Source organism: Glycine max, chromosome 11 (genome assembly GCF_000004515.6).
Source record: "Glycine max cultivar Williams 82 chromosome 11, Glycine_max_v4.0, whole genome shotgun sequence".
Taxonomy (NCBI): domain Eukaryota; kingdom Viridiplantae; phylum Streptophyta; class Magnoliopsida; order Fabales; family Fabaceae; genus Glycine; species Glycine max.
In genome coordinates, this window is record NC_038247.2 from 33610706 (window position 1) to 33637453 (window position 26748).

Here is a 26748-nt window from a genome sequence, read left to right on the forward strand (position 1 = left end):
TTCAAAGGCAATTGGCAAAAGAAAAAGCCCAAACAAAGAGAGACTTAAGATCTTTCTGCGAGCAATTTGGACTACCAGCTTGTCCAAAACAGAAGAAAAAATAGACCTTTAGGAAAGAAACCCATGATAATAAAGCTATCAACAAAAAGAGATTTCCAAGAAGGAGATACTCGCACAAACCTTTGACTAGTAAAGAAATGAAAAATCCTAAACCTCAATTAAAATCCAAAATAAAATGTTACAATTGTGGAAAACAAGTCCACATTAGCAAATATTGTCGGTTAAAGAAAAAATTAAGAAATCTTAACCTAGAACCAGCTATTGAGGAGCAGATTAATAATTTGCTCATAAAAACTTCGGAGGAAGAAACAGAAACTTCATCCTCCATACTCTCTGAGGAAAACCTTAACATAATACAACAAGATGACCAACCATCGTCTACGGACGACGAAGAAAGCCAAATCAATACTCTAACAAGAGAACAAGATCCCTTGTTTGAGGCAATCAACTTTATACCCGATCCTCGGGAAAAGAAAGTTTTTCTGGAAAAATTAAAGAAAACCTTAGAAACAAAACCTAGACAAAAGGATTTTATTACCAATAATAAATTCAATGTAAGTAACATATTCAAAAGACTAGAAAATACTTCAGCTAAGCCAACCACAATTCAGGATCTCCAAACATAGATTAATAACTTAAAAAGAGAAGTCAAAGAACTTCATCAACAACAAAAAATCCATCAGATTATCCTTTCTCATCTCGAAGAAAATAGTGATTCCGAGAGCATTGAAAAGGATACAGAAAATGAAACTGAAAACTTAAAAGAAGAAATGTTTATGGGATTAATCAACAAGATTAAAATTCAAAAGTTCTACATAAACATCAGAATCATTATTAATGATTTCGTCTTAGACACGATGACCCTATTTGATACAGGGGCTGATTCAAATTGCATTTTAGAAAATTCTTTGAGAAAACTTCAGAGAAATTAAGTACAGCGAGTGGATCCAAATTAAAGATCAATTACAAATTATCTAATGCAATCATTGAAAACCAAGGTCTTAGGATTAATACAAATTTTCTTCTGGTAAAAAACCTTAAGAACGAAGTAATCCTAGGAACTCCATTCATTAGAGCCATGTTTCCCATCTAGATATCTAAAGAAGGAATAACTACAAATCATTTAGGAAGAAAGATTATATTTAATTTTTCTACTAAACCAATCTCTAAAAATATAATAAGATTAACCAAATTAACTTCTTAAAAGAAGAGGTATCATTTAATAACATTCAAATACAACTGGAAAAACCACAAATAAAAGAAAAAATTCAATCTTTATTAAGTCATATTGAATCAACGGGCTGTTTCGATTTGCCACATGCATTCTGGAATAGAAAGAAGTATATTGTTGATCTCCCTTATGAGAAAGACTTCAGGGAAAAACAAATTCCCACAAAGGCCAGACCGATTCAGATGAATGAAGAACTCCTTCAGTATTGTAAAAAGGAGATCAAGGATCTACTTGACAAAGGCTTAATCAAGAAAAGCAAAAGCCCATGGTCTTGTGCTGCTTTTTATGTCAACAAACAAGCTGAACTTGAGCGGGGAACACCTCGCCCAGTCATAAACTATAAAACTCTGAATCAAGCCTCACAGTGGATTAGGTATCCTATTCCAAACAAAAAAGATTTACTCAATAGATTAAATTCTGCAAAAATATTTTCCAAATTTGATATGAAATCTGGATTTTGGCAAATCCAAATCTAAGAATCAGATAGGTACAAAACTACCTTCACAGTACTTTTCGGGCAATATGAGTGGAACATAATGTCATTTGATCTAAAGAACGCCCCTTCAGAATTTCAAAAAATCATGAACGATATTTTCAATCCTTATTCAAAATTTGTCATTGTCTATATAGATGATGTTTTAAGCTTTTCTCAAAATATTGACCAACATTTCAAGCATCTTCAAACTTTCATCCATATCATCAAACAAAATGGATTGGCAGTCTCCAAATCAAAAATTAATCTTTCTCAAACTCGGATTAGATTCCTTGGTCATAAGATATATCAAGGCACAATCATCTCGATAGATAGATCAATAGAATTTGCCAGCAAATTCCCCGACCAAATTCTAGACAAAACCAGTTACAAAGATTAAGAGTATTGTACATTCATAAAAACAGTTATTGCACATAAGTTCATATCCACGAAATCAGTTATTGTACAACAGTTACTGATACCAAAGATTAGACGTACGGGATCAAACAGACGAATAGGAAGTAAGAATGATACAAAAATGCATGCAGCGTTAAACAGTTATCAATAAAACTAATAAAATTTAAAATGCAAGAAGCATAAAAGAAACAGAAACGATGGCAGAGCCGAACAGAATCTGTGAGGGGAGAAGAGAAGAAAACTATAAATGAAATTAAAATGCAGGAAGCATAAAAGAAACAGAAACGACAGCAGAGCCGAACAGAATCTGTGAGGGGAGAAGAGAAGAAAACTATAAATGAAATTAAAATGCAGGAAGCATAAAAGAAACAGAAACGATGACAGAGCCGAACAGAATTTGTGAGGGGAGAGAAGAGAAGAAACCGAAGCGGCGACAGAGCCGCACAAGATCGGTCAGGAGGGAGAAGAGATGTAAAGAAAAACTTTCAGTTTATTGAATTCAAAAGAAAAGCTTACAAAGATTTTTTCTCCGCAGAGCTTCTCTCTCTAACACTTCTACTTGACTAGCCTAAAAGGGTCCGGTCCCCCACATTACGCCTGAGGTCTCCTTTTATAGCCAATAAAAGCACTGTTTGCTACAGTACAAGTTTCTTTGATTGGAACTATTACAATAATAAAATTACAACCGATTATGTGACCGAATATTGAACGACAATTGAAATTTTAATCATTATCTAAACAAATACCAAAGCAATCATCTTCATTTTGGTAGAAAGGGTCTTCTTCCTCTTCAGTTGAACTTGTTTCCTCCTTCTTTGCGGAAGAGCCTTCTTCTTTTTGTTGCAACATTTGTAGAACTTCTTTAAGATTTTTAGTCAGACTTTCTTTTGATTTTGAGCCTGCTAAAAATGCAGCAAGATGAGACTTCTAGTTCAGGAATACAAAAGTTTCTAGGTTGCCTGCCTTGAGAAATTTTGGATGCATTTGGAACCAAAGCTTCGCTTGTTCTGGATCATCTTTGGATGTATCAAATTGTGCCCACCATTTTACAAATGCATGCCTTTGTAGTGATGAATATTGATTAGTTTTCTCAGTCTTACTGTAACGATATTGCCATGAAAAAATCCATGACAAAGCAAAACTGGAGAAATATTTTAAGTCTGCCAGAATTCATGATTCCTGATAATTAAATTATTTTTTAAATTGAGCAAATCCTTGTTGAACCTACTCTGGGAAAATCTACGGAATAGGGTCAAAGAAATCCCACCATTGTAAGAACCAGTTGGGAAATTATAGATTGTGTTGGTTTTGAAATATATTAACCACGAGTGCTTGAAGTGAGTGTTTTGGTGCCAAAAAACCTTTGTCCAAGCATCAACATAATCCTTCCCAATAGGTATAACCTACAGGTTTAAATGGTACTGAAATTTTTTTTCCTTTGTTTTTGTTTAAGTCTGAACCAAAATGTCTTGGTTGAAGAATTTTTAGGATCTGGATTGTTGAGTGAGTGTTCAACGATCCTTTGGATCTTTGAAGTGCTTGATAGACATTAGTACAACAAATTAAAAGCCATTTTGGATATAATTTTTCCGACAATTAGTATAAAAACCAACAAATGTTATATATGATTAAATGATAGTATGAAGAAAAAGATAACACCGCCAGTACATTTGTTACACTTTTTTATGTATGGTGAGTGTAAGGAGAAAAATAATGACAGTCAATAAATAAAAAATTTATTATATAATTTTTAAAATAATTATTATAAAAATCAACAAACTTATCTTACAAAATAATCAATTATTGGATAATAAATTTAAAAATATTTTACATTACATTTAAATTAGTCTACAATTAAATGTAACAAAAAATTACATTAACATATAAAACACCTATGAACATATTGAAACTGAACTAATTTTATAGAAATTTTTTAATTTTAAAACCTGAGAAATAAATGTAACTTATTGGGGAAATAATTTAACACAAAACGTGACCAAGCATTGCCCATTTCTATCATTCACGTTTCTTAACTAGAAAGTTTGCCATGCCTTTTGCTAACTGAGGGTAGTCTTCAAGTAGTCTTCGTTTTGAAAGAGTGTCATCCTCATTTTGTGGGGTCCATAACACCTTGCCAGCCTGTAAGAAATTTGAGGTAGTGATGAAGAAATTAATGACACTAATTCAAATATAAAAATGGATTAACTTGATGTCTGATCTCTTACTAATAATTTGCTTGAGAGAACGGTTCTAAGCTTTTGTAAGGCCTCCTTCAAATCTTCCGTTCCATTGATGTTAGGAAGCTTATGTGCTCCTTTAGCAGCTACCAAGATTGTTATCTGGTATAAAGTACATCTCAAGTGTAAGAACAAACGATGCAAAACTTTTCCCTTTTAGATTGTTCAACTTTGACAAGAAACTATTGTTAAATGATACAAAATGGAGCAAAGAAGGAAGAAAATATTGTGGCACTGAAGCACTTGAAATTTTATAATGCTTGAATTAGCAGTAAAATGAAAGTTTATGCTGGTACACAAACAAAGTTTTAATTAGGAATAATATATGCATAGAGAGAGCATACCATACCACTATGTACTCGTCACCAAACTCGTTGAGAAGTTTCTCTTCTTCAATTTTTTTTGTTCCCTCTTTAATCCCCTTTTGATCAAACTGCAATAGGCTATTAGTTGGTTAAAACTCTATTGCTGTATTAGATGCAAAATTATGATTTGCCTAACAGCTGAAATTGAAGTAGAGAACACTTTTTTTGCAAGGCACATCACAAAAACCATTTTGCATGCTGGATTCCAAGAAATTGAAGCACATTTTAGAGTAGCTTTTTAATAATCAGACCTTACCATTGAATATTCATTGCTAAACACATCACTCTGGGTTTTTTTACTTCTCTTTTCTGTGTTGTTCAAATTAACTAATGTCTCTTCATCAAATTTGTCCCTTTCTTCATTTGATAGTTGGTTATAGTATTTCTCCCCATCCTCTTTACTCCGCTTTAGATTCATCTGCCAAAGAATGCTCATTAAAGATAATCTCTTAACAGCTACAATTTCCTGCTACCCATATAAAATTTGATATATATATATATATACACTATTACTAATAGCCCAACAACTATAAAACTCAGATACATATACATTAACTTATAACCAACAACTGCTATTTGCAATTTGGCCTTAGAAGAAGGATGGACTTACAAATGTATATCCAGCAATACAGTAACGAAGATGTCGAACCAAACTCTGTATTGTGTCTGTCACATGTCAAATATCAAGTACATCAAATACAAAGCCTCATACAAATAATGAAAGTTCAATGTTAGCTAAATCATAGAACAAAAATAAAAACATAATAGAGACTAAATAACTTTCGCACTAGATTGTAATTAAGACCAATGTTTGCAGAAGTACCGACAAGAAATTTTCGGGTACACAAAGAGCAGTTACTCACCCCTCCCCCATCCTTGTACCTGTTTCACACCATTAATCACAGTGGTTTCCACCTTGTTTCATGAATACCCATATCTCGAGGTGATTTTTTTTGTGTACAATGGAAACAATTAGATTCGAAGCTAAAACATCATACATATTAGCCAAATCCCACACCAGTAGGCCAAACCTAGTGAGTTTGAACTGAGGTAATTTGTTTCTTAGGGATGTGCAAGAAGCATTATTCCCTAGAGCTCATTAAGTTGATTAGCTAAAACTAGTAACCATGGCTAAGGAGGAAGAGACTCAAGGAAAATGTAAACTACCACCATCAAATCCACAACAATTGACCAAAAAAACACAAAAATACCTACTGTCACATAGGTTCAACAAAACCATATAAAAAATAGTATCTCACTAGACCAACATCATGACTAGAAAAATATAAAAAGCAATTCCAAAAACTACCTGCCAATAGATAGGTCAAACCATCTCGAGAGGATGTATCTGCAGTTTCTGCAATCCTAGTTAGATCCCTTAGTATTGGGCTCCCCATCCCACCACCGAACATTGCAACCTTACACAAGAAACAGCAAAATATGATTAACAAAAAGTCCAAACAAAGCCACTGAGACCCATGACTTTCACAATGCATGTACTCTTGCCTCTTGTACTTCACAGGGATATATCATGTTTATAGTGCATGCCAAAATTAACAAACTAATAAGTAATTACACAAACAGAGCACAAAAACAAGCATAATCCTAAATCTAAATCCCATCTATTCAAGCTATCATAAATGTGAGACAACAAATATTTATACAAACTCAGCACAAAACTCATTAGTCATTGGTAGTAGTTAAAGAGGGATCACAGCAACAAATGTTACCAACCTGAAGCTTGATCACAGTAACTGAATTTCCAGTGCTGCCTTTATAGAATGCAACCAAAAACATACCCGATGCAAAAATCAGAAAAAGCACGAGTCCACTGTGACTTCCCTTTGCAGCATCGGTGTCAGGAGAAGGGGCATCATAATAACGATGAGGATGATGCTTCATTCTGTATGATTCTGAATCCCTAGTGTATGATTCTGAGGAGGAAGACTCCGAATCCGAATCGAAGAAATTCCCTCCCATCACGCCTCCAGAAGAGGCCAAAGCCATGTTAAGGTTGCAAGTAACCAACAACAGCAAAAGTGCAAATAATGCAATAGCACTAGCTGTAACATATCTTCTCAACATCGCCATTTGTCTTTCCAATACAATGCAAATCAAATTAAATCCTGCATTCAACTAAATGTGTTTAGTGGAAGAACTTTCTAATTCTACATGTGATTGCATCAGACATTCATTCTAATAATGAGAAAAGGATCTCCTTTTTCTAAAGCATATATATATTTATATATATTGATAAGGGGTGTCTAAGATTTGGTTGAGATCAAAGTGTGTCGAATTGGATTGAGGATCTCATCTAACCCCTTCCATTCCAACCATTAATTGCAAAACTTGCAGATCATCTCAAACAAAAATCAACGCAATAATAGTGGAGGCAGTTATAATAATAAGCACGTCAACTCATCTTATATGTAGAATATAACTAGTGACAACATCAAGAAGAATTGAAATGTAATAATTCATATGGAATTTATTAACCAATGTATATACATTTCATCACTTTACAATATTATTACAAGACTTTACCTGATGGATCACGCTAAGTCTGCGAAAGAAGGTTTGGATATACTTTCAGAATACGTTATTGGAGAGAGAAAAAAGACAGAATTTTAAATTTGATTAAGTCGCCGACTTAAAGGATCGTGGAAATATATCTGAATTTGACCGGAGAGCGAAAGATCGATTATAATGATAACCCAAAAGAAAATTACAAGACTTTTCTTTCGCTATGATGATTGATGAAAAACAAAACCTTGAATGAATATAAACTTATTTACAAATTTTATAATCAAAGGTTACACACACATGGACGGTGAATGGCGGTGAAGAGAAGCATGGTATCAGTATTGATGATGAACAAAACCTCAAACGCTAATGTCGTTTTGGGCCGAACGTTTTGGGCCGGCCCAGGAAGTATTCATACCCGACCCGGATCAGTTTCAAGATAAACACTGTGTCATTTCTATTCCTTCTTTTCTTTGACGAAGAAGAGAGAGAGAGAGAGATTGTTGTAGTTTTTGGAAGTGAGAGAGAGAGAGAGAGAGAGAGAGAGAGAGAAAACAGCGATGGCGAGGCGAGGCGAGACTCGGAACGAGTCATTATTGACTCGGGCGGTTGTGGCGGTTTTCGCCTTCGTTAGACACGCCGAGTTTGAGATCCTTTTCTTTCTTTTCTTCTTCATCGCTTATCTTCTCTTCAAAGACATCGTAAGTTCCGATTATAACACTCTTCTCTTTGTGTTTCTCACTACCCATTTGTCCCATTTCCTCAAATTTTCTATGTGGGTGTCGTGTCTGTGATTTTACGTTTTTGGTTGTGTAATTGAAATTAGGCTCAAATTTTGATCCCATGCCCGGGGATCTCAATTTCTTAATCCGCACTCGTCGAGATTCAAATTCAATTTTAATGCTTGGTTGTGATCAATATGTTGTTAACTATAAGGACCCTGTTCTTGAATTCATTGTAAATGATTATATTTATAGTTATAATTATATTTTTTGTCGTGAATGAATTATTTAAGTAAATTTTAAGTTTTTAACCATTAGATAATTACTTCTGCATATTGGTGTTGCCTCCTTGATTCAGATACATTGGGTACACCTTCTAGTCATAAGATGTTAAGAATACACTATGTATTATGTAATGTAATGTGTTATACTTTGTATTTGTTGGATGTGATATAAACTATAAAACTAGATTCGGTATGAAATGTTAATATGCCCTGCTATTGTGTCGGATTTCAGTGTCTGATGTTTCAGTCCATTCGGAAGAGATTTTGCAGAATTGATTTGAGCTTGTAAAATTGTGTTTAGCTTGTTTAAACAAGTTTTATTCGCAAAATTTATCTTTCTAGCTTATTTCAACAAGTTTTATGGTCAAATTTATGATGTAAGGTTCTCATTTGATGAGAGTTTATTGAATAAGCGCTTAACTAATCTAGCTTCTGAATGGATTCTTAAATGCTTGGCAACAGGACATCTTTTTCCATCTAAACTCCATTACCCCCTACTACCTGCCCCATTGATCTCATTTTGCTTTTGGCAGTGAGTTCTAAGTTCTAACAGTAACTGTTTACATCAATTGCAGACATCAAGGCCTGACTACAATCAAATGTTCGTAAAGAAGCCCGGTGGACCAGAATTTTGGCCTTTTTAGAAGAGTTGGGTGCTTGGTCAGGTTGGATGTCTTTGTCCATAGGGGTATTCTTAGCACACCATGCAATGATTTGAGGATTTCCTTTTGTACTTGTATCTAAATGTGTAACTTTATAGGCAAAACATGTGAAACTATAAAATATGTACAATGTTTCGTTCCAATTAGTTATAGCAAAATCAAGTATAAAAGGTTTACAGCATTTGTTTTTGTCTTGTGCCTCTGCATCTCCTTTGTTTTTCATTTGATATCTCCTTTCCCCTAGCCTGGGATGGAAGTGCTGCGACTTGGATGGTCATCCACGATCTCAAATGTGGTTTTACTATGTTCCTTTATCCTTATCTTAGACTAGGTGACATATCTGTGTTTTAAGATGTTGAAAACTGTAATCAGAACCTTTTCAGCTAAAAGCAAAAATCTTTTGGGGATGGCATTTGTTGCATGGAGCTATGAGTTTCACTTTTTTCTCATTCCTTCCCGAGTAGAATGTGAAAGATTACTTTAGATTTATAGCAGGTTATCAAACTAAATATTTGGAGATCATATTTCGTTTATTTTATGTTGCTTTACAGTCTTCAATTGGGTGGTGCAAATCTGGATTCTTGAGTTTTTGTAATGACAATTGGTATCTTTATAGCAGCAGGTTAAAACTTTTTTTTTTTTTTTGGTGAATACTAGTTAAAACTCTTTGGTTCTTATTCGTTTGTATCACAACAATATCTACTTGGCGTAAGTTAAAAATAGATCAATTCTTAAATCTGGCGTAATTTTATTTTAGCCATTTCTCTCCAATCTATATTAACAACTTCGGTAAGTTTTTTCATTATAAAAACTGATCATCTAACACATTATTAATATTTGAAATTCTGTTACCAGAATTTTCCATTTCCTTTAAAAAAAAAAAAAAGAATTTTCCACTGGTTGTTTATCCAAGTTAACGAAGCAAGTTAAATTTCTTAGTTTAAAGAGATTTCTATTATCTAAGCTGACAAAGCAACACCACTTGGTTACTAGGAAACCAAATAAACTGACCACATTTTCTGTCCCTTTCTCTGCCCGCTCCCTTCTCAAATTAAAAACTGACACGAGCAAGGTGATTTCAATCCGGAAGTGAGAAGGTTTTGATGCTTTTCTTTCATTATAAAAGCAAACTGTTATTTAAGGTATTAAATTTCTCTACTTTACTTAAATGGCTCTTATTTCGATCTGTTTGGGAGATTGTAAAATGCAAACAAATCTACTATATTTTACAAAACACAACTATGACACATCGAATATAGATGAGATAAAAAAAAAAAAAACAAGAAAAACAGTTTAGTTGATTATGAAATTATGAGTTTATGTCACAAAATAATATCTTTTGTCAAAAAGTTTGTTATAGTAATTTAAAGAGAATTCGCGAGTCATATAGGCCATTCTCAAAATTCAAACATGCATTATGAAATATTTTCCAAATATCCAATTAACAAATTATCCTGGCAAGAGTAGATAAATAAGTTAACTCTTGCTGAACAAGCACAAGCAAATGTCAACCTTATGCAAAAAGATGTTAGAGGGAAACTTAACCTCTAGATATTGTCAACAAAGGCATTTTTCAGAACATAAATCAAACTTAACATCATACACTATAGTATGGTTATAACCTTCTATCTAGACTCTAGTCAATCTTCCTTGGCCATCTCAGATATCTTCTCCACTGGAACTTTAGCTACATCACAACGTACTCCAATATCAGAAACATATCTGCTAACACAATATGCCACATCCAACCAATGCAAAACCTCCGAAGCTGGCTGTCATAAATCTCAGTAGCAAAGAAACTACAGCACTAGCAGCAGCCAAGCAAGATGCTGCTTGTCCACTCTGCCCTACGCAGATGTTAGTAACTACAAGCAAACTTGTCTTGCAGTAAATAGCAAAGTCCTCACAGTTATTCATGAACACATGGCAGCCACCAAATTCATTCTCAAGAAGAAACAAAGAGCGGTGAAGAAAATACTCAGTTGGATCAGAAGATGCAGTGGCACCATATTCTAATAAGTACAGATCACCACCAGAAAGAAAACAGTCTCAGCAGGAACAGATGACACCATCAGTTCTAGTTTTGATCACCACATCTTGGGCATGGAATGTCAAAATTGGCATGAAGTGGTGATGAACTTATAAGAAGACGATCCAAGATTGTTCCTGTTCCAGATTCTTTGCCCTCTCCTCTGCTGAAGTGGATCACCATTCCCTCACCAACATATGTTCCTGCTATCTTACACCAAGAGATTAAGATTTCAGTAACATACATGGTTTATAATATGACAAAATAGGATCTCAGCCCAATTCAAAATTGGAGGGTCAGAAACACATAGATTACAATGCATTTAATCTAGACAAAATGCTTTTGATTCTAGAATTGTTGTAAATGATATCTTTCTTATTCTGATTTCCCTTATGTGCTAATACAAATCTATTTATTATAGATTTTCTGAATGATGCACGGCATAAATCACCCACAAAGTTGCAAATTTGAACATGATGATGCAAAAATGCTACATATTACTGCCATTGTCTTTAAAATGAGACTTAAAAAATTAAGAATTAAGACAAGCACACTTGAATTTTTTATATACAGGACAAGGAGAAAAGAGATGACCGTGATGGGCAAAGATGTAAGCTTGCCTCCAAGAGTAAATGTGATCACCGGGTTTCAATTGTTCCATTTCAATCTTATTGGAAAGCACTCCCATTTTCCTTTGATTATTGATTACCAAGTATGCCAACAACAGCTAGATTATCAGATTTTAGATATCTGTGTGTTCTTAATTTCATGAGGTGAAAAATGGGAAAATGGATGGAATAAGAAAGGAATGAAATGAATATAAATATAAATATGATTGAGAACCAGGTTCTTGAATTCCAACCCAAGGAACCGACTCCTTGGCTTGTACACCTTCCACTTTCTTCAATTTGACACTTACTGCCACCTACTCTCCATATGTATTAATGTCCAACGTAATTGCACATATATTAAGAACTCTATAATACTACTATCCTTTCCAAAGCAGGCAAATGCAAGTATTTTTATATTTCTTCCTATTTGAACTTGATAACTTTGGTTCTTCCTTAATTTTAATTCTTTATTTGGAGTTTTTTTAAAATATATCTATTCTGTGCATATTCATTTAAGTGTTGATACATAAATAGTTTTAAGTGTTTATTCAATAAATATCTAATTATAAAATTTACTGAAAAAAATGTTATGATAAATTTCATTAAAAATCTTGTCATTTAAAAATTAAATTATGCTTTTTTTTAAAACTCTTCCAAACAACCCAAGAAGAGTAGATAACAAGTTAACTGGTGCAAAATATTCACAAAAAGTTGCAAATTTGAACATGATGATCTCAACGTCATTCAAGAAGGAGGGAATGATGAGAATCCTAAAACTACCCAAATACAAAGACTTATGACTAAGAGTAGGACCAAACAATCAATGGATGTCCTCCAACAAATGGTAGCAGACATACTTAGCAAGGCCTAAGTCGAGAAGGATGAAGGCCCAAGTGGAGAAAAACGAAGGCCCAAGTGGAGAAGGACGAAAGGCCCAAGTGGAGAAGGATGAAGGCCTAAGTGGAGAAGGACGAAGGCCTAGAGGCATAGGCACTACCAAGAATATTAATTTTTGCTGAAGGCCCAGATTAATTTGAAGGTTCATGCCAAATATGTTCTATTTTTTTATTTCTAATTATTTTTGTTGTAATTTTGGCCCAAACTGTTTTGAAGACCCATGTCTATTTTTATCTTTTTGTTCAAATACACTATATGTATTAGTTTTCGTTTTCAATAAAGAAACTTTTGGAATTTGATAAAATTTGGTGAGAGATTCTCTATGGGTTCCTTGTTGAACCAATCTCAGACTTATCAAGGTAATTCCTTGTGGCGTCTACCCTGACTTATCTTCCTTCACTGGAAGTGGCGTCATCCAAAACTCTGTAGCTTGTATCAAGCGATTCGCTTCTAGTCAGGTTCACATCATCTGATATCAGAGCTTCGGCTCTTGATACAGGTTCTATCCTATCCAAATCTTTTTCTTTGTAATTTGTCCTTGTTCTGTTATTTGCGTTCTTGTTTCGTTCTTGTTTACATCTTGTTTCGTTATTGTTTGCGTCTTGTTGCATTCTTGTTTTGTTATTTGCGTTCTTGTTGTTGTTCTTGTCAAGTTCTTGTTCTTGTTTCTTGTGTCTTTCACACTTTGTGTCAAAAAAAAAAGTTGCCGAAATTTTGAAAAAGAAAAGAGAAAGAGGGTGTTTGATCTTTGAACACGAAATGAGGCAGTTAGAGGAACTTTTTGGCAATAAAACCATGCACCAAATCCCCTTATCTAGATTATTCTCTGAATTATGAGCGTTTTGATATATAATGGGTCTCAAACGGACAACCGTAGCAAAAGTTATGACCATTTGAAGTTTACTTGTCATCTTCGTTAATTTTGTTCTCTTCTTTTCTGTGATTAAGTAGCTTCTTTGTTTATTCTATTTGTGATCCAAATTAGATCTGTTGTCCAAATCAAATCAAATCTAATTTTTTTTATCCAAATCAAATCTAAATCCAAATCAAGTCTAATTTGTTATCCAAATCAAATCAAATCTCATTTGTTATCCAAATCAAATATAATTTATTATCCAAATTAAATCTGATCTGTTATCCAAATCAAGTCTAATCTGTTATCCAAATCAAATATGTTACTCAGTCTGTGATAATTAAACTGTCTTTCCTGTTATATACCTTGTGTGTCTAATTTGATTCATCCAGGAACTTAAGAGGAAGTGAGTGGTAAAAGGCAATTGTAAAAACATAACACAAAAGTTTATATTGAGAGCATTAAACATAAGTGAACTACCTTCAAAGAGAGAAACACGTGAGTAGAGTGTGGTGAGGTCCTGAAACCTTTTTTTTTAAATTACGGCAAAAGATTTTTGTTTTCTTTATTTATTATGGCAGGAGTTGGTGATGGTGGTGGTGATTATCATCAGCTGGACGGATCTCAGCGTTTGTTATTGAACGTAATGACAACATAGATGCAACAATTGATGAACCGTAATAATGAAGTGCTCTATAGACAAATAGAAGGACTAGAGCACCAAATGAACCCAAATGCTGGGAGACCTTACTGTGGGAATAGAAGGGTCAATAATGGACCGAACCGAATAGAGGGGCAGGACAGAATTGAGGGAGTAAAACTCAATGTACCCCCTTTCAAAGGCAAGAGTGACCCAAACACCTACCTTGACTGGGAGATGAAGATTCAGCATGCATTCTCCTGCAATGATTATCCTGAAGAGCAGAAGGTGAAGTTAGCAACAGCTACATTCTCAGACTATGTCCTTGTTTGGTGGAAGAAAAATCAAAGAGAGATGAAGAGAGAAGAAGGGCGGGAGATAAATACATGGACTGAGATGAGAAGGGTTATGCAAAAGAGGTATGTTCCAACCAGCTATAGTAGAACCATACAGTAGAAACTCCAGAGGTTGTCCTAGGGAAGTTTGACTGTGGAGGAGCACTATAAGGAGATGGAGATGACACTAGTGAGGGTCAACATTGAAAAGGACACCAAAGCAATGCGTGATGGCTTCACCAACAAGATTTCTATCTAGCACCATGACTAGAAAATTATTTTTAAGCCTTTTTCCCCTAGAGAAGTGTATGATGACCAAATCAGAATGAGAGAAAAGAAAGAACAAGAGAAAGAAAATAGTGAGGCACCACAAAGGAATAGGAAAAAGAAGAGTGATACACTTGAGAGAAAAAGTGATACACATGAGAGAGAGAGAGTGATAATTCTAATGAGTTAACTATTTATGTTTTTCCTAGTGTTCAAGCCTTATTACAGGAATTTGAAGATGTTTTTCCCAAGGAGATTCCTCATGGATTACCACTTTTAAGAAGCATAAAACATCAAGTTGATCTCCTTCCAGAAGCTTCATTGTCTAACAGGTCAGCTTACAAAAACAAGTCCCAAGAGACTCAACATAAGGACTCAACATAAGGATGCACAGGCCAAAGTTGAGTATGTGAAAAGCTAGTATGACCATGTGAAGGTGCAAATTGCAAAGAAGAATGAAAACTATGCCAGACAAGCCAACAAAAACAGGAAGGAAGTGGTACTTGAACCTGGTGATGATCTTAGACATTTGAGGGCAAATGTTTTCCAAGAAGGAGGGAATGATGAGAATCCTAAAACTACCTAAATACAGGGACCTATGACTAGGAGTAGGACCAAACAGTCAGTGGATGCCCTCCAACAAATGGTAGCAGGCATACTTAGCAAGGCCCAAGTAGAGAAAGACGAAGGCCCAAGTGGAGAAAGATGAAGGCTCAAGTAGAGAAGGACGAAGGCCCAAGTGGAGAAGGACGAAAGGCCCAAGTGGAGAAGGACGAAAGGCCCAAGTGGAGAAGGACGAAAGGCCCAAGTGGAGAAGGACAAAGGCCTAGAGGCATAGGCACTACCAAGAATATTAATTTTTTGCTGAAGGTCCAAATTAATTTGAAGGTTTATATCAAATATGTTCTATTTTTTATTTTTAATTATTTTCGTTGTAATTTTAGCCCAAACTGTTTTAAAGGCCTATGTCTATTTTTATCTTTGTTCAGATACACTATATGTATTAGTTTTCGTTTTCAATAAAGAAACTTTTGGCATTTGATAAAATTTGGTGAGAGCTTCTCTCTGGGTTTCTTGTTAAACCAATCTCAGACTTATCAAGATAATTCTTTGTGGCATCTACCCTGACTTATCTTCTCTCTTTGGGAGTGGCGTCATCCAAAACTCTGTAGTCTGTATCAAGTGATCTGCTCCTAATCAGGTTCACATCACAAATTTAATTATAAAATTTACTAGAAAAAATATTATGATAAATTTCATTAAAAAGCTTGTCATTTAAAAATTGAATCATGCTTTTTTTTTAAAACTCTTCCAAACATGCCAGGAAGAGTAGATAAGAAGTAGATAATAAGTTAACCGGTGAAAACATCCAAAAAAGTTACAAATTTAAATATGATGATGAAAAAATCTTACAATTTACTGTGACTAATTGTCTTTTAAATTTGTATTAAGGGGTGTCAATGAGATTTAAAATTAAGAATTAAGATAATTGATTAAACACATGAACATGAATGAATATATATATTGTACATGTATATAAACCTAGAAATGTGTTACATTAGAGAAAATACAAGACTAATGGAGAAAAGAGATGACCATGATGGGCATAGATGTAAGCTTGCCTCAAGGAGTAAATGTGATCGCCAGGTTTCAGTTGTTTCCGATCAATCTTACTAGAAAACAGTCCCATTTCCCTCTGATTATCAAATTTTAGGAGTATCTGTTTGTGTGTGTTCTTAATTTCTAGAGGTGAAGAAATGGGAATATGGATGAAATAAGAAAGGAATGAAGTGAATATATAAATATATGAATGAGAATTAAACCATGTTCTTGAATACTCTTTTAATGAACCGCCTCCTTGGCTTCTACACATTCCACTTTTTTCAATTTGACACTTACTACCACCTACGCTCCATATATATTTATTGTAATGTTCAATGTTCAAGGTGCATTGTTATTCAGAACAATTTAATGCTCAACGTTCAAGGTGCATTGAAATACAGTATGTCACTCCAAATAATATTATAATGGCAGTATAAAGCCTCATTGAAATTACCTCACTACATTGGACACGGAATATTCTCTCCAATCAATTTATTTTTACAAATAAATATAACAATTTAATGGAGACTCTCCAATTTTTATTGATTGTAGAGAATCTGTGCCCCACTACATTGCCTTCATTCAGCAACTGTTATTTCTAGTAGTAAGAAATTGAAATTAGAAAACTCATTTATTGAAAAGTGTAACAATTTACTCTTATGGGTTTTTTTAAGGTTACTCTAGCGATTCTTCTTCCGTTTCAAATTATATGACGGTTACGGTTTTGTGACAAATATTAAAGAATATCATTAATTTATTGAATTTCATATAAAATATTAAGTAATTTCCCAATAATACACTACTCCCTCTCATCTCAAATATAAAAATAAAATAAAAAATACATTTTTCTTTGATCTCAAAGATAAAAAAAAAATTTAATTAATTTTATCTTATTTAATATTATTATATCTAAAATACTCTTCATTTAATTGAGATATTAGTTTTAATAACTCTTTCTTATTCTTGATGTCAAGTTCTAATAAAGAATAAATTGAGAAGAAAAAATAAAGAATAAATTGAGAAAAAATATTGAGATTAATGTAATTAAATATAATTAACTAACATTAACATATTTTTTTTTATATTTGAGAACATAGGAAGTACTTCGCTTTGTATTGATTAAAAATAGTCTTAAAAAATATCTAATGCAATATAAATTTATAAAATAACACATTTAAAAATAATTTGTTTTCTCTAAAACGTTATCTAATCTAAAATAAATAGTGGGAGTATTAATTAGCACTTGCTAATTGAAGGAAATGTAGTGAGGTATTCAATGAGGCTTTCCAGTACCACCTTTTAATTTATTTTACAAATTCCCTTACAAATATATTTAGTACTCCCACATTAGTAGAATTAATAACTTCAAACGTGGTATAATCTGAAGCGGAGGAATATTTTATAAATAAAGTATTAAATAAAAATAAATATATTTAATGTTTTAAAATAAAAACCACATTCAATATTTACCACTCTCACATTAGTAGAATTAATAACTTTTTACTACTTGCTTAAGAACCTGAGTCCATTCCCATTTAGACAGTTAGATTAGACCCATCACTTATTGGTAAATTTTACCTCTAAGATAACAAGTATTTGTCAATTTAATCTCTAAAACAATGAAATGTTATTTTAATCATTAAATAATAGTACTAATTATTTTGTTTGTTTCTCTAAGCTGATGAAGCAACACTAGGTTGCGGGGAAACCAAATCAACTAGCCTCGTGATCTGTCTCATTCTCTGCCCCCTCCGAATATGAGAAGGTTTTGATGCTTTTCGTTTTAATAGCAACATATTTTTTCAAGTATTATTCTTCTCTACTTTTATTATACGAAAGGCAGACTAAGACCCGTTTATGAGATGGTACATTATTGTTTTCCTTAATTACATTAAAATGAAAATTAATCCACATTTTACACAACGCAACTAAAGAGTTGGCTAGCTTAATCACACCCAAAAAATACGAGATCAAAAGCAGGGAACTAAAGTATGTTTGCTTAATGTATATGGATTCTAAGTACCCTTGTACCTATTTATTACATTTTTTATGAGTCCTGTTTAATTTATTATATATATATATATATATATATATATATATATATATATATATATATATATATATATATATTTGGTGGTAAAAAATGTTTGCTTAAAGATTACATCACAAAATTGATTATGAAATTTCAAATCTCTTCCAAACATTCATTAAATAAACTATATTCCGACTAAAGAGTAATAAATAAGTTAACTCACACGGAACAAGCACCAGCAAATGACAATCTTACATGTTACAGGAACTTTGCCTATAATTAAGTATTTAACGAAGAAGGCTTAAAAAAATTAGAACAAAAACCAAACTTAAGACCATAGACATAGTTGTCTTTAACTCACTTAATTATTACATGGTCAGTTGGGACCTTGTGGTACTAATTAACCAATTTCTCTATGATGACATTGTAAATTGCTCTCCTAAATTAAAAATGTGATGGCATATGATGATTATGTTTCACAATTCATTTAAGTTAGCTTTTTAGTCTTTTTATTATTAAAAAATTTTATTTAATTAATTATTCGATAAATAATCTTTTAAATAGTTTTTAGTGTTTTTTTTTAATTTTACTTAATTTTTATATTTTATTTTCTTTTTATCTTTAAAATATTTATTAATTTTCTCATTATTTTTAAAAATATGTCATTTTATTTTATACTTTATTAACTAATTTATTGAACACTTATAATTTAATTAACTGGTTTAAAAGTTTTTTTTTGTTACTAATTAACTTTTCAGGTTATAATTACTTTTTTAATTTTCAATTAATTTAGTTCGATATAACTTAAATATATAATATACCGATTGAGACAAGATAATCTAGGATGATGTAATAATTTTTTCTCATCATGAAATAATTTCTCCTACCCAATCTTCCTTCACCACCATAGGTACCTTCTTCACTGAAACTTTGGTCACATCACAACGTACTCCAATATCAGAAACATATCTGCTAACACAATACATGGCACATCCAACCAAAGCCAAACCACACAAGCTAGTGATCATAAACACAAGTGATGAAGAAACTATAGCACCAGCAGCAGCCAAGAGAGATGTTGCTTGTCCACTTTGCCCTACACTCATGATGCTTGTTCTGACTAGAAGCAAGCCTGTTTTGCAGTACATTGCAAAGTCCTCACAGTTGTTCTTGAATAAATGGTAGCCACCAAATCCTTTCTTGAGAAGAAAGAAAGCACGGCGAAGGATGGCTTCGGTTGAATCAGAAGATGCAATGGTGCAAGTGCCTCCTCTAGCTTTGGCTAGAAAAAATGCAGGTGACACACCATACTCAAATAAGTATAGATAGCCACCATAAAGAAAACAATCCAAGCAGGTTTGAGTGACACCTTCAGTCTTTGTTTGGTAACCACATTTTGGGCATGGAGTGTCACGAGAAGCATGGTGGGGTGAACTTAGATAAAAACCACCCAACATTGTTCTTGTTTCAGTTTCTTGGCTTGATCCTCTAGTGAAGTGGATCACCATTCCCTTACCAACATATATTCCTGCAATCTTACACCAAAGCAGTTGGCAGAATAATGATGAAATATTTTAGTAACATGCAATAATTTATAATTTGACAAAATATATATAGGTTCTAAGTTCTACAAATTTATGTCATTTTTTATCTGTAAAAATAAAAAAATTTGGGAGATTTACAAATAAAATGAGATAGATTTTCTCAGTCAATATTTGTCTTTAAGATATGTATTTAAGTTTCAGACTTTACATTAAGATAAGCACCTATATAAACATAAAGTGTGTAGTGTAACATCAGAGAAACTATAAGATTAATAGAGGAGAGAAGAGATGACCGTGATGAGCAATGATGTAAGCTTGCCTCCAAGAATAAATGTGATCACCGGGCTTCAATTGTTTCCTATCAATCTTATTGGAAAACACTCCCATTCCCTTGATTACCAAGTAAAAAATAAAAATTAGTGATGAAATAGTTCAAAATTCTGAAAAAAAAAAAACTCGTCACTAAAATCTGTGACTCAATTATTAGCGACAAAAAAAATTGGTCACTTATTCTTTATTTTTTTTTAATTAGGTTATTAGATATTTATACGTATGCTTTCTTTCTGGAGATGCAGAATGGGAAAATGGGTGGAATAGAAAAGGAATGAACTGAATATAATATATATGAGTGAGTAACTAACTGGTTCTTGAATTCAATTCAACAAAAAAAAACACTGGTTCTTGAATTCCAGCCCAATGAACCGCCTCTTTCGCTTAGACATCTTCCTCTCCTTTCATCAATTTGACATTTACCACCACCGTTCCATATTTAGTAAATATTTAACTCAATGTGTATAGAATATATAGATTAAGAGCTACTTTAGTAGTAGCAGTTATGAAAGGATACAATAAATAACATATAGAAATTAAATAAGAATGTGCATATATAATATAAAAAAATAAGAATGAATAATAGGATAAAAGTATGATCATTTTGATCAATATAAAATATTTATGTAAGATAGGATAAGAGCATTTAATAAATATAAAATATTATTATGTTTAGACTAAAATATAATTATTTAATATCTCATTATTTATATACTAAACAGTACATTAGATTTATGAAGCATAAGCATTTCTCCACAAATCACATAAATGTGATTATGCGAGAGTGGTATTTAAGGAAAAAAATAACTTTACAATTCTTTAATTTAACTCATGTACGCCGGTTGATTGGTTGTGTAAAACAACCTGCACATGGGATATACATGGATATCAAAATTTTAATTTAATATATTGGTTCCTTGCGATCCTTTTTCTAAAAGTTAATTTAGATTTATTTTATATTAATTTTTTCATAAAATTTCCTTAATTATGAACAATTGTTTGGTAAAATATTAAGAAGTATTTAAGAATTTTTTTTTGTTTCTCAACATACATAATTAATAAAAATTAAAATAATAAATAGATTGTTTTAATTGAGACTAAATCGTGGGTCAATGGCTAATCTCATAATCCACTCAAATGATCAAAACTTGTAAAAGTACAAGATTTCACTAAAAAGTTAAAATTTCTAATTAGTGTTGTTAAAAAAAATCAAGATATTTTTAAAAAGGATAAAGATATATATCATTATGGATACATAAAGATAAATTTAACATTATTTAACAAATTAACTAATTTTCTAGATTTTTATGATTTAGTTAGACAAGACTAATAAAAGAAGATATAATATTGATCTAGTACTAAGAACAAAAAAGTGAGAAACAAGAAAAAATAATCATGACTTCAAATCTTTTCATGATATCCAAAAGCTAGTTTAACTAAATTGTCATCCATCCTCACGCACCAGGGTCAAAGAGCATTTAATATTAAACTATTCTTTAATATAATATATATTGAACCAAAAATTTTAATATTAATAAAGCAATTTCTATATATTATCATGGTAAAAGTTTTATCATTATCAATTAATTAAACATCAATGCAAAAATGAATGCATTTACCATATACTATTTGTAAAATATAAAATTATTTTACAATATCTATATATACATTATTTACTCTATTAAAAATAGATATTTAAAGAAAAAAAAAGAATTGCAATAAGGATGAGAAAAAAAAATTAAAAAATTACATTTTAAATATGCTTTTGTTCTTTATTATATACTATTTTTCTGATTTTGATTATTGTATTTTTTTATTTTGTTTTAATCTTTGTAATTTATCTTTTTTTTAATTTTAGTTCCTATAATATTTTGTTCATTTTGAGTTAATCTCTTTTAAAAAAACTTGATAGAAAGGGGAAAAAATAAATATATTACAAATATTAAAATAAAATAATAAAACCAAAAAAAAAGAAACATTTTACAAAATCATTTTAAAAAAATAATTTTATATTAAAATAAAATAATAAAACCAAAAAAAAGAAACATTTTACAAAATCATTTTAAAAAAATAATTTTATAAAGACCCGAGCTAAATAAATATTACTAATTAATTGCTACTTGACGTGTCCTTGGATCTTACTTGTAGTTCACCTTTGAAAACTAACCACAGCACACTTTTTCCTTAATTTCTTATTTTATCCCCTTCTTTTTTTATTTGTGAAATATGAATTTGATTTTTAATAAGTAGATTAAATTTTTGTTCGTAACATATGAAATAATTTATTTTAAAGTAATATAATTTTATTTAACATGTGTTTGATATATATTTCTTCATCTATTAAATCTTATATAAGGGTTGATCTTAAGAGAATTTCTCACATGATGAGAATCATAAATTTTTTATGATGCATATATTATTTATCTATTAAAATTAAATATTCTTTTTTTGAAAAAAAAAAATCAAATAAAGAAAAAAAAAAGGTTTTGTAACAAGAAGGATGAAAAATCAAACAAATTATGAAGGGTAATTTAATTGCTAACTAATTACTCCCATTTGACTTACCACCACCACCGTTTTCATCAATTTCTTATCTTTACCCTTTCCCTTCCCCTTCTTCAACACACACACAATATCTCTTCCAATTTTCTCCTCCAATTTCAATTTCTCGTCGTCCCTCATTATGGCTCGTCTCTCGATCGTCGCCATCGTCGCCGCCGTGCTCCTCCTGGCCCTCTCCGCCACCCCCGCGACGGCGCGTCCCTGCAGGAGCTTCATAATCTCCTCCTACTCCTTCCGCAACCCTAACTCCAACACGTTCGCCACCATCACCGAGATCCGATCCTTCACCCCTCTCTACATCACCGACAAACCCCCCTCCTATGCCCTTTTCTTCCCCCACGCGACTCAGCTCCCTCAGCATGAGAGCGTGCGCCCACGCGCCCCTCTAGGGTTCGCCTCCGCCTACGATTTCTCTTCCCTCCGCGACCGCACCAAGGACATCCTCAGCGTCGCCCTAGCCCTCCTCTTCGGCGTCGGCTGCGGCGCCCTCACCGCCGCCACCATGTACCTCGTCTGGTCCGTCTTCTCCACGCGCCACCGCGCCTCCTCCTTCGACGACTTCTCCTCCGACGACGAAGACGAGATCGAGAGCCCCAAGAAGCTTGGCTACGTCAAGATTCCGGCCATTGAGACCACTACCGCCGTCGCCCCCGCAGCTCCGGCTCCAGCCAAGGGTTCGGTATGAGAATGTCTCCGACTCCGTAACGGTGTGGCTTATGTGGATTGTTAATAATTATTATTATAGGTGAAATTGAATAGTGAAAATGTCAAATGGTGCAAACTTTTGCCCTGTATTTGTGTTTATGTTTACTTTCTTAATTTGATGTATTTGCGTTTATCTTAATTCTAATTGCCAAACCCTGGCGCTTATTATTATTGTGTTGATTTTCTTTGTTGATTGTTTCAATGCCGAAATCTTGGATATGGAATTAATCGTGATTGATATATTGATATTATAAAACTTCGTACCCCATTGCCCAGAGGCTCTTCGCTATGCGAAGGTATGGGGGAGGGATATTGTACGCAGCCTTACCCTTGCATATGCAAAGAGGCTGTTTCCGGATTCGAACCCATGACCAACAAGTCACCAAGGCACAACTTTACCGCTGCATCAAGGCTCGCCCTCACTTTACCGCTGCATTTTGCAAAATTGTTTTTGATTAGAATTGATTTTGAAGTGAATTAGCGAATTATTCTTGGGCTTTTATTTATTGTAGAAGCAAGTTAGTAGTAAGACTCAGTATGAAGTTTTTATTCAAGTCAAAAGCTACCTAAAGTTGGGTTAACACAAAATCAATTATTCTTCACCATGAGACAAAAATATGAACATTTACCTAAAATCACGTTAGTTGGTATATTTAATGTATTTAATTATGTTACTTGTCTGGGGGGAAAGGGGTTTAACTCTGATAGAGGTCTTAGTTCTCTGGTATAATATTGTCGAGTTAAAAGGGTGGATAAGTTACTGTTCCTATATGGGTTGTTCTTGTTTTCATCCCTGAGCTGTTCTTGTCGAGTTAAAAGTCCTAGGCTGTGGCCTGTAGGACTTTAACATTTTTTGTACTGTTTAATGTTGTGGAAGTATTGGCAAACCAGTTTACAAGATGATAATGTTAGGGAGAAGGGACACAGATTGTGGTAGAAATTTTACCTTGCTTGTATTTTGGTTAGTAGTTTTTGTGTCAACAATCAGCATCTTGGAAATAATGCAAGCTATTTACATTCTGTTATGGTTATATATGACACAATCATACTGTGTACAATCGTTGCAAACACACAATCAACTGTAGTGTAGTTTTCCCCAGTAATGAAAAAAAACAAAAAAAACTGTAGTGAAGTTATGAGGAAATTGCAGACTTGTATAGTGTTATTCTTGTTGAGTTGCCCTTTTCAATGATATAGGAAATCAGTGAAAATCAGTGAAGTCTTGGGTTTGAAAGGTGATTGTAGACATGCTATCTGGTATTTTTTTGCCAAATTTTGAATTAAAAGCTTTTTATTAGTTAGAAAAGCGGTGACTGGTGAGAAACTGTTGTTATGAAAACAATGCATTGTAAATGTGAAGTCAATTGCTGCATGTATATATCTAATACAAGTCATAGTTCATGCCAGAATTGTTGGACTTATGGTGTATTCAGTTTAAAAGGGGTTTGAAGTAAGTATTTTTTCTGATTCAATAATTCCTTTTTTCTAAAACAAAGGGAGTATGAAACTGTTTTTATGTATCATGGTTGTGACTTGTGATATGGACACTGGAACTTAGGGGATTTTGTTTCAAGTTATGAAATTTGTATTCCTGGGAATTATATTCATAGGAATGTTATGTCTGGAAATAGCAATCCCGTAAACATGGTTGGTTGTCATTAGGATTTATTTCATTAAAAAATAAAAGTGAAATAAGAAATGTGAAAAAAGAAGTGAGGATGGGTAGTTACTGTAGAAAATAATTACCATTCCCATTCCCATGGAATGCAAGATACCCATCTAATGAACTTTCTTTTCTCTTTCACTCTGGAAATTGTGGCTTTCTACTTCAGTGAACATCTAAGATGAGCTTTCGTATTAAATTTTTTTGTAGTTGTTATAAAAAAGATAAATTAATGGTAAATTTATAGCCTATATATACTGGCCGAATAACGAATGACAATTTGAAAAGCATACACTTTCTTGTAGTAAATGTTTAGCAGTTTTCTTTTGGTAAAAAAATAAAAATTTCCGTTGCCGGGACTTGAACCCGGGTCTCTCGGGTGAGAGCCGAGTATCCTAACCACCTAGACTACAACGGATTTTGTTATTCAACATACTTATTTTTGTTTTTAATAAATATCTTAAAAATTGAATTACAAAACTAATTTTCCAATTACGAGATGAGTAGACATGATAATGAAACTTTAACCCGGGGTATATGTCCAAACTCATCCCGATTTTGACAGACCTGAGTTGATTGGGTACGGGTTTTGGTTCTAGGATTACTTGATTTTTTTAATTGGGATCGGGGACAGGGATGTCACTATCCATCTCATACCCATTCTCGTACTCGACCTGATGATGAAATTATTAATTATTTGTTATTTTTTTTATAATTTTTACATAATTTAAGATTCTTTTTTTGATAATTTTTGTAAACAAATGTGGTGCAAATATAAGTAGTTAAAAATAAATGTAACAATCAATTTTTTTAAAATCAAATTTTCAATATAATTTTTTTACAAAAAAAATTACAAATTTAAACCGAGGATAGGACGGGGAAGGGGATACCCTATACCCGACGGGTATAGGAACGTGATAACAAATTTTAACCCGTCGGATATCGAGAACGGATACGGATATATGTTGGGGAGTCGGGGGGAGGCAATATCCGTTTCCGTCCAGTTGCCATGTCTAGAGATGAAACAAGCATAGTAATTTAACAAATTTTATTTATTAATTCCTCAATTGGTATTTTTAGATTATTTGTTAGCAATATTCTTATATTAATTTCTCAATTGTTATCTTTAGGATAGTTTTTTTTTCTGTTTTGCTTTATAAAAGAATAGTATTTTTAATAAGTAAATGGTTTGATTGTCGTAAGTGTGAGGGTCATAAAATAGACACGAATTTTTTAAATTAAAAAAAAAAGATAAATAAAATTTCGAACAAATAAAAACAAAAACTTATAAGCTAACTTATTTTTATAAAATACTTAAAATAGTTTATGAAAAACTAACTTACCAAATCTCGTGTACCAAATAAATTTAATATTATAGACAAACTAACCTTATAATTGCATCAAAGTATCTTATAAACTACTAAAATACGTTGTCAAACGCACATCATTTGTTTCCTTCTTAACATCACCTTTTTTTATAAAAAAAACCCCTAAAAATTTTCTTATCAGTCATCAATCGTAATAACTTTTGTATAAAAACTTCCGTACCAAAAATTTGCGATCTGCCATAATCCAAACCCAAATACAGAAAGATGTTTTGCTATTATAACTTCAAAGTAATTGAAGTAATACTCGTTACTCGAGACAAATCCGCCAATAAAACATAACCAACAAGTATTGCGTGGTCAGTAACTTTTAAAAAAGC

General features: G+C 32.6%; 3 protein-coding genes, 1 long non-coding RNA gene, 1 other non-coding gene and 1 pseudogene across 6 annotated transcripts; 1 reads left to right on the top strand and 5 right to left on the bottom strand.

Annotated features, from left to right (window-relative positions):
• Positions 1 to 2652: 2652 nt before the first annotated feature.
• Positions 2653 to 3723, bottom strand: LOC121173049 (uncharacterized). Its single transcript, XR_005887179.1, has 2 exons — positions 2927 to 3723; positions 2653 to 2842 (listed from the first exon to the last, which is right to left on the bottom strand). It is a non-coding gene; the product is annotated as an uncharacterized lncRNA (long non-coding RNA).
• A 358-nt stretch (positions 3724 to 4081) lies between these two features.
• LOC100810018 (uncharacterized) lies at positions 4082 to 7837 on the bottom strand. The gene is made up of 8 exons (XM_003537336.4): positions 7327 to 7837; positions 6517 to 6908; positions 6092 to 6200; positions 5393 to 5448; positions 5039 to 5200; positions 4767 to 4850; positions 4406 to 4519; positions 4082 to 4319 (listed from the first exon to the last, which is right to left on the bottom strand). The coding sequence occupies exons 2-8, from the start codon at positions 6871 to 6873 to the stop codon at positions 4197 to 4199; spliced, it is 1005 nt and encodes a 334-aa protein (XP_003537384.1). The 5' UTR covers positions 6874 to 6908; positions 7327 to 7837; the 3' UTR covers positions 4082 to 4196.
• A 2530-nt stretch (positions 7838 to 10367) lies between these two features.
• On the bottom strand, positions 10368 to 11986 carry LOC100810551 (protein LEAD-SENSITIVE 1-like; annotated as a pseudogene).
• Positions 11987 to 19079: 7093 nt separating this feature from the next.
• Positions 19080 to 20630, bottom strand: LOC100783305 (protein LEAD-SENSITIVE 1). 2 transcript variants are annotated; one of them, XM_014763693.2, is made up of 3 exons: positions 20425 to 20630; positions 20077 to 20173; positions 19080 to 19774 (listed from the first exon to the last, which is right to left on the bottom strand). In XM_014763693.2, the coding sequence occupies exon 3, from the start codon at positions 19745 to 19747 to the stop codon at positions 19106 to 19108; it is 642 nt and encodes a 213-aa protein (XP_014619179.1). In that variant the 5' UTR covers positions 19748 to 19774; positions 20077 to 20173; positions 20425 to 20630; the 3' UTR covers positions 19080 to 19105. The 2 variants fall into 2 exon arrangements, with proteins under 2 accessions (XP_014619179.1, XP_003538356.1); XM_003538308.3 differs by having other exon boundaries at positions 19080 to 19767; positions 20425 to 20620.
• A 2036-nt stretch (positions 20631 to 22666) lies between these two features.
• Positions 22667 to 23551, top strand: LOC100783844 (uncharacterized). The gene has a single exon (XM_003538309.5). It carries the CDS (start codon positions 22797 to 22799, stop codon positions 23358 to 23360), a length of 564 nt encoding a protein of 187 aa, XP_003538357.1. The 5' UTR covers positions 22667 to 22796; the 3' UTR covers positions 23361 to 23551.
• Positions 23552 to 25388: 1837 nt separating this feature from the next.
• On the bottom strand, positions 25389 to 25461 carry TRNAE-CUC (transfer RNA glutamic acid (anticodon CUC)). The gene has a single exon. It is a non-coding gene; the product is annotated as a tRNA-Glu (tRNA).
• Positions 25462 to 26748: the final 1287 nt, after the last annotated feature.

Excerpts from the sequence above, each read along its gene's own strand:
- LOC100783305 (XM_003538308.3), bottom strand. The coding sequence starts at position 20,170 with ATGGGAGTGTTTTCCAATAAGATTGATAGGAAACAATTGAAGCCCGGT. Across the intron at positions 19,768-20,076 it reads TTACATCATTGCTCATCACG|GAATATATGTTGGTAAGGGA; the intron begins GTCATCTCTTCT and ends GTAAGATTGCAG.
- LOC100783844 (XM_003538309.5), top strand. The coding sequence starts at position 22,797 with ATGGCTCGTCTCTCGATCGTCGCCATCGTCGCCGCCGTGCTCCTCCTG.
- LOC100810018 (XM_003537336.4), bottom strand. The coding sequence starts at position 6,873 with ATGGCGATGTTGAGAAGATATGTTACAGCTAGTGCTATTGCATTATTT. Across the intron at positions 5,201-5,392 it reads GTATTGCTGGATATACATTT|ATGAATCTAAAGCGGAGTAA; the intron begins GTAAGTCCATCC and ends ATTCTTTGGCAG. Across the intron at positions 4,320-4,405 it reads TTCTCTCAAGCAAATTATTA|GCTGGCAAGGTGTTATGGAC; the intron begins GTAAGAGATCAG and ends AATTTCTTACAG.